General features: G+C 42.8%; 1 protein-coding gene across 4 annotated transcripts in view; it reads left to right on the top strand.

Annotated features, from left to right (window-relative positions):
- The first annotated feature begins 457 nt into the window (after window positions 1–457).
- LOC106576859 (LIM domain-binding protein 1) overlaps window positions 458–7,858 on the top strand; it is a 47,142-nt gene continuing 39,741 nt past the window's right edge. Inside the window, exons 1-2 of one of the 4 annotated variants that reach the window (XM_014154338.2) lie at window positions 458–607; window positions 7,409–7,510. In XM_014154338.2, the coding sequence (XP_014009813.1) occupies window positions 7,483–7,510 (28 nt within the window). In that variant the 5' untranslated portion in view covers window positions 458–607; window positions 7,409–7,482. Of the gene's footprint in view, window positions 608–2,375; window positions 2,395–7,276; window positions 7,511–7,858 lie in introns of those variants that run through there. The other 3 variants (XM_014154340.2, XM_014154342.2, XM_014154339.2) reach the window with 3 other exon arrangements.

The following is a 7,858-nucleotide window of genomic DNA, read 5'->3' as shown; positions in this document are numbered from 1 at the left end:
CTCAGCATATGTGGGAACTCCTTCAAGACTGTTGGATAAGCATTCCAGGTGAAGCTGGTTGAGAGAATGCCAAGAGTGTGCAAAGCTGTCATCAAGGCAAAGGGTGGCTACTTTGAAGAATCAAAAATATAAAATATATTTTGATTTGTTTAACACTTTTTTGGTTACTACATGATTCCATATGTTATTTCAGTTTTGATGTCTTCACTATTATTCTATAATGTAGAAAATAGTAAAAATAAATAAAACACTTGAATGAGTAGGTGTGTCCAAACTTTTGACTCGTACTGTATATAAACAAAATAAAGATTAAATAAAAACTAAGATGTTTGGTGCAGTTTTTCTCAAGTGCAAAAAATGTTTCATGAAAAGTAGTCATCTCTCGTTGAATGACAACAAACAGTTAATGTTCCCACTCCAGTTAGGAGTAGTACTGTTGACCAATCACTGACGAAGGGGCGTAGACTTCGGCTACGGATACTCGACTTGCCTCAAGAACATCTTTGGTGTGCTGGAACAGCTGAAAAAAACCCTGCCGAAGACCAAAACGAACGACAAAAGTAATAATACTGTATATGCACGAACTGTTTTGACTGGCAAGCATACGGTAAGCTTTAGGATGGACTCAGTGTAGCCAACTGTGTGATGATCATCAAAGCTTAGCTTATGCAAAAGAAAACTGACATATTTATGAAGTATATGTAGCTGGAGTAGGCCTATTAGGGAAAGGGGATACCTTGTCCGATAGTACAATTTGTGTGCTTATAATGATGATCACTAGAAGTACTGTAGTAAAACAGTAATTACTGTGGTTTTGTAAGAATGATTCATTTGCTTACTTCATCAACAACAGTAGGCATGGTTAAGGTAGGCTAGGCTACTACTAGGCCTATAGCCTAATCTAGTTCTTCACTGGTCCAAAAAGTTGTACCTGACATGAACTGGAGCAGTGGATATTCTACTCGAACCGAATGATTTTCAAAAAAGAGACCCGACCAGATCGGACCTGAGTGACAGATGAAACGTTATTCAGCTAATTTGCCCAACACTATGTAAGCTATGCAGAGCTGTGGTCAGGTTCGGAGGGGTCCACTCGGATATATCAGCTCTACTTACACAGACCTGATCAATGACAACTCAACCTGACTTGGACCCGAGGGACAAGTTGAATTTTGGACCCTCATGGTACACTAACCTGAATACTGGACCCAGGATCAGAACAGGCCCAAAAATCTAACTTGTCCCTCTGCCCCGGGTCTCTTTTGTTCTTTTGCACAACTTTTTGGACCCTTGAAGACCTTCACCTTCTCATCATCGATTGATAAATAAATAAAAAATACTTGCCATTTTGTAGGTGGCTTGAGGTATGACATGGCATTGCATTATTGCCAAAGACCAGCCTCTTTCCAGAGATTACATACCTCACCAAAACATCTTCAGAAGCTGAGAAGGGCAGATGGAGGGAGGGGGACCCTAAATTAGGTCCCCTTGTAGTGTGGTAGTCTGTCATCATTAGGACATTCACTGCTGCTCTGGAGGACTATAGGGAATCACACAGGCTGTGTGCATGTCAGGAACAGACTGAGATAGCGTGCTCATTAAAGAGCGAGAGTGACTGTGTGTGTGGGGGGTGGGTGGGGGGGGAGAGCTGGGAGAGAACACTGCTGTGCCCCAGCGCGCTCAGTAACCACCGCTTACTGCTGCTCTGTAGTTGCCATGGATACAGTGCCCTCTCTCTCATGGGTATGGAGGGATGGGGTGGAGGAGAGGAGAGGAAAGAAGTGACTCTGGCTGCTGCCTCTGCGTCATATTTATACCATCGGAGAGCTAGCTGTCTCCATCCCTCCTCATCACCTCCGCGATCCATCACATCTCTCTCTGTTTCGCTCTGTCTCTTTTTCTGGCGGTCTATTTTTCTTTGCGGTTGACCTGGTGGATGTTATAGTGAACTGGCTCTGGTGTTTCTACAGCCAAGGACAGAAGACTGGAGGAGACAAAAGGGGGGGGGAAGGTAAGCATGGATGGCATGTGTGTACGTGTGCCTGTTTGTGTAGTGAGGTGCCAAGTAGACAGACTGACAAAGAGGGGAGGTAAGAAGGATTTTGTGACCTCACCTGAGATGGACTGGGACTGGGAGATGGATGTCATGCCTCTCAGGCTAGACTATGCCAAAGTCCTTATTTTGTGTGTGTAAAATGTAATGTTCATAATGAGTGTTTGTTTACCTCCAGAGGTCAACATGTTCTTTACATGTTGTGTGATGCCTCTCATTCAGTTGTGTTTGTGCAAGTACTTGACTCCTCCTCTGACATTACTGTTGTGCTGTTGCTGCATGCCTTATGACAGAGAAAGACAGCGACACCATCTTTGTTTTCGGAAAAGCTGCTTCGGAGGGTGAGTGACAGAGTGTGTGAGTGTGAGCGCCGGTGCGGTTAACATTGCCTGTTTGTGCAGTCAGCGGTGAAGTGTATATCTCTAGGCTTAAAGCCTACCTGGTTTATAAACAGGAGCCATTTCTCCAAAGCTGCAGTGGAGACAGACACACTGTACATGCAAACACACATACAGACACACAAACACTCACTGTGTGTGTGTGTGTGTGTGTGTGTGTGTGTGTGTGTGTGTGTGTGTGTGTGTGTGTGTGTGTGTGTGTGTGTGTGTGTGTGTGTGTGTGTGTGAAAATACTCATATCTGCCTTTGTTCTCAGTACGCCATTTCAAAAACAGAGTTCTACTGCCAGCTGAGATAATTCTGTTTTAGTCTGGCTGGACTGAGAGAGAGAAGGGGAGAGAGAGGAAACAGAGTAGAGAGATCTAAGAGCGAGAGATGTGAGGACTGACAGTAAAGGCCTCAGGGAGGGTGGTGATAGTTCTTCAGAAATGTGTCTAACAGCATGTCTGACATTCAGCTCTGATGGCTCGGTCATCGACACGGCGCTTAATAGCTTGTGGAGAATGTCGTGTCCCACTTGTCGTTTTTGTAAAATGGTTGTTGTCTACTCAACGTATTGATCCTGACTGACGAATAACAAAGAGCTGTAGCTTGTGAAGAGGAGTCCCACTCCTACTGTGAGTATATGTGTGTCACTGCGAGTGTGTGTGTGTGTGTTTGATTTAATATTCTCTCCTCACCATTCTTGATGTTCCTAAGATATCATGTAGTGGAGCGAGGAAGAGTAGACATGGGGCTCAGAGGAGTGTGTGTGTGTGTCTGTTTCTGTCTGTGCCCGTGTGTGTGGTGGACTGTAAGATTATTGGGTTAGAGAGCAGACACGCTTGATGGAGAGAGGGGAGGCTAAAGAGAGGAGAGAGCTAGTGTAACCGATGTGAAATGGCTAACTAGTTAGCGGTGGTGCGCGCTAATAGCGTTTCAATCGGTGACGTCACTCGCTCTGAGACCTTGAAGTAGTTGTTCCCCTTGCTCTGCAAGGGCCGCGGCTTTTGTGGCGCTATGGGTAACGATGCTTCGAGGGTGGCTGTTGTCGATGTGTGCAGAGGGTCCCTGGTTCGAGCCCAGGTAGGGGCGAGGAGAGGGACGGAAGCTATTCTGTTACACTAGCGTGTGTGTGTGCGCGTTCAAATTTTTTATTTCACCTTTATTTAACCAGGTAAGCTAGTTGAGAACAAGTTCTCATTTACAACTGCGACCTGGTGTGTGTGTTTGTGGGTGTTATTATATATATTTTTTTATATACAGTTGAAGTCGGAAGTTTACATACACTTAGGTTGGAGTCATTAAAACTCGTTTTTCAACCACTCCACAAATTTCTTGTCAACAAACTCTTGTTTTGGCAAGCCGGTTAGGACATCTACTTTGTGCAAGACACAAGTCATTTTTCCAACAACTGTTTACAGACACATTATTTAACTAATAACTCACTGTATCACAATTCCAGTGGGTCAGAAGTTTACAAACACAAAGTTGACTGTGCCTTTAAACAGCTTGGAAAATTCCAGAAAATTATGTCATGGCTTTAGAAGCTTCTGATAGGCTAATTTGAGTCAATTGGAGGGGTACCTGTAGATGTATTTCAAGTTCTACCGTCAAACTCATTGCCTCTTTGCTTGACATCATAGGAAAATCAAAAGAAATCAGCCAAGACCTCAGAAAAAAAAATGTAGACCTCCACAAGTCTGGTTCATCCTTGGGAGCAAATGCCTGAAGGTACCACATTCATCTGTATAAGCAATAGTATTCAAGTATAAACACCACGCAGCTGTCAAACCGCTCAGGAAGGAAGAAGCCACGACTCCAAAACCACCATAAAAAAGCCAGACTACGGTTTGCAACTGCACATGGGGATAAAGATCATACTTTTTGGAGAAATGTCCTCTGGTCTGATGAAACAAAAATAGAACTGTTTGGCCATCGTTATGTTTGGAGGAAAAAGGGGGAGGCTTGCAAGCCAAAGAACACCATCCCAACCGTGAAGCACGGGGGTGGAAGCATCATGTTGTGAGGGTGCTTTGCTGCAGGAGGGACTGGTGCACTTCACAAAATAGATGGCGTCATGAGGAAAGAAAATTATGTGGATATATTGAAGCAACATCTCAAGACGTCAGTCAGGAAGTTAAAGCTTGGTCGCAAATGGGTCTTCCAAATGCACAATGACCCCAAGCATACTTCCAAAGTTGTGGCAAAATGGCTTAAGGACAACAAAGTCAAGGTATTTGAGTGGCCATCACAAAGCCCTGACCTCAATCCCATAGAACATTTGTGGGTTGAAACGGTAAAAGTGTGTGCAAGGAAGGAGGCCTACAAACCTGACTCAGTTACACCAGCTCTGTCAGGAGGATTGGGCCAAAATTCACCCAACTTATTGTGGGAAGCTTGTGAAAGGCTACCCATAACATTTGACCCAAGTTAAGCAATTTAAAGGCAATGCTACCGAATACTAATTGAGTGTATGTAAACTTCTGACCCACTGGGTGTGAGATGAAATAAATAAAAGCTGATGTCACGGTTGTTGTCGGTGAATGAGGACCAATACGCAGCAGGTACGTGAATGCTCATCTTGATTTTTAATTATCTTCAAAACGAACATACAAAACACGAACGATCAACAAAAACAGTCTGGTAAGGCACAAGGCGAAACACAGAACAATCACCCACAAATACCACATACAAACACACCCTAATATATGGAACTCTCAATCAAAGGCAGATAGACAACACCTGCCTTCAACTGAGAGTCCCAACCCCAATCAACCAAACATAGAAACACACAACCTAGACTAACCATAGAATACTAAACATAAACCAAAACCCGGAATTACTAAATCAAACACCCTTTACACAAAACACACCACCCCGAACCACATAAAACAAATACCCCCTGCCACGCCCTGACCAAACTACAAAACAATTAACCTTATATACTGGCCAGGACGTGACAGCTGAAATAAATCATTCTCTCTACTATTATTCTGACATTTCACATTCTTAAAATAAAGTGGTGATCCATACTGACCTAAGACTGATTTTTTTACTAGGATTAAATGTCAGCAATATTGAAAAACTGAGTTCAAATGTATTTGGATAAGTTGTATGTAAACTTCCGACTTCAACTGTATACACTACCATTCAGAAGTTTGGGGTCACTTAGAAATATCCTTGTTTTTGAAAGAAAAGCACATTTTTTTTGTCCATTTAAAGTAACATCAAATTGATCAGAAATACAGTCTAGATATTGTTAATGTTGTAAATTACTATTGTAGCTGGAAATGGCTGATTTAAAATAAAAAAATAAAAAAAATGGAATATCTACATAGGTGTACAGAGGCCCATTATCAGCAACCATCACTCCTGTGTTCCAATGGCACGTTGTGTTAGCTAATCCAAGTTTATCCTTTTTAAAGGCTAATTGATCCTTTTGCAATTATGTTAGCACATCTGAAAACTGTTGTTCTGATTTAAAGAAGCAATAAGACTGGTCTTTCTTTAGACTAGTTGAGTATCTGGAGCATCAGCATTTGTGGGTTCGATTACAGGCTCAAAATGGCCAGAAACAAATAACTAACTTCTGAAACTCGTCAGTCTATTCTTGTTCTAAGAAATTAAGGCTATTCTATGTGAGAAATCGCCAGCAAGCTGAAGAAACAGATGCCTCACAAGTCCTCAACTGGCAGCTTCATTAAATAGTACCCGCAAAACACCGGTCTCAAGCCATATCTCAGACTGGCCAATAAAAATAAAAGATTAAGATGGGCAATAGAACACAGACACTGGACAAAGGAACTCAACTCGCCTCTTCACTGTTGAGACTGGTGTTTTGCGAGTACAATTTAATGAAGCTGCCAGTCGAGGACTTGTGAGGTGTCTGTTTCTCAAACTAGACACACTCATGTACTTATCCTCTTGCTCAGTTGTGCACCGTGGCCTCCCACTCCTCTTTCTATTCTGGTTACAGCCAGTTTGCACTGTTCTGTGAAGGGAGTAGTACACAGCGTTGAGTTTTTTTTCTTTCAAAAACAAGGACAGTTCTAAGTGACTCCAAACTTTTGAACGGTAATGTGTGTGTGTGTATATATATATGTATGTATGTGTATATATATGTGTGTGTGTGTGTGTGTGTGTGTGTGTGTGTTTTTTCGGAGGATGGTGGGATGAGCTATAGGAGGACGGGCTCATTGTAAAGGCTGGAATGGAATTAATGGAACTGTATCAAACACATAAAAAATATGGAAACCACATGTTTGCCTCCGGTCCATTGATTCCATTCCAGCCGTTACAATGAGCCCGTCCTCTTATAGCGTGTGTGTGTGTGTGTGTGTGTGTGTGTGTGTGTTTTGTGTCATTGGTCTCCAGTGTCGCAGTGCTCCAGGAGGGCTTTGCATTTTTAATCGATGCTGCCTGTAGTGATTAACACTGCTGTTCTACACACAGATACAAAACAGAGGGAGGACAAGGGAGCGAGGGAGTGTTTTGAGGTTATTCCTATTTACACGAATGAGCATTTCAAATGGACGCTCAAATCAATGAACTGCACATTAAGGCCACCAATTAAATACAAGAGCCGGTACTGGCTGATCAATGTTTGCAAAGCACATAGCCTCTGCACGACATCATACATTTAGAAAAAAACAGGAGATTGCCCTGTCTGTTGCCCTGTATAATCATGTTGTTGCTCTGCATAAGCATAGTCACTGATACGTTTGCCACAATAAGCGATTTCAGGAGACCTATGGTTTGTCTCCTTCTCTCTCATAGCTTTCTCCGCCCACCAGTGTTGCAATTTGCATATTAATGAACCAACCAGAGCACTCTATTTCCTACTTCCTGATTCTCAGAGAGAGCGAGAGAGAGCAAGAGAGAGAGTTCCGATCCAGTTTTGTTTCATTATCTTCCCTGTTGTTCTACACCTTTTTCTCACTCTTCTCCTTGTTTCTTTCTCTTTGCATGTGTCCAGTGTGTCCTTGCGTACGGAGGGAGGACTGAAGGCAGCTGTTTCCAGCAGAGCAGAGACCTACAACATGTGAGAAGATGTCTGTTGGAGGCTGCGCTTGCCCGGGTTAGTCCACCCATCTCTATCTCTCTCTCTCATGTTATCTCTCGTGTCTTTGCTGCTGTAAAGGTTTGATGGTATCCACACATTTCTTTAGAATGTACTGTTAAAAAAAGTCCATCAACTGGTTTACAGTGTTTTCCTGACTCAATATTCAGTGTACTTTATGCTGTATCTCAAGAAGACTGCACAACAACTTACTAGCTATTGCTAACTCACATCTGCACACACATATGTGGCTTTCCCCCATGTTGAATGAGGTAAAGATTGTAAACAGAACTTGGGAGCAATGTTTTCTTGCTGGGACAAGTTTAGGCCAGTGGAGCGCTCCTGTGCCCTCAAATGTTCCTTGTG

The sequence above is a fragment of the Salmo salar genome, chromosome ssa18 (genome assembly GCF_905237065.1).
Source record: "Salmo salar chromosome ssa18, Ssal_v3.1, whole genome shotgun sequence".
Taxonomy (NCBI): Eukaryota; Metazoa; Chordata; class Actinopteri; order Salmoniformes; family Salmonidae; genus Salmo; species Salmo salar.
This window is presented reverse-complemented; position numbering and strand designations above follow the sequence as displayed.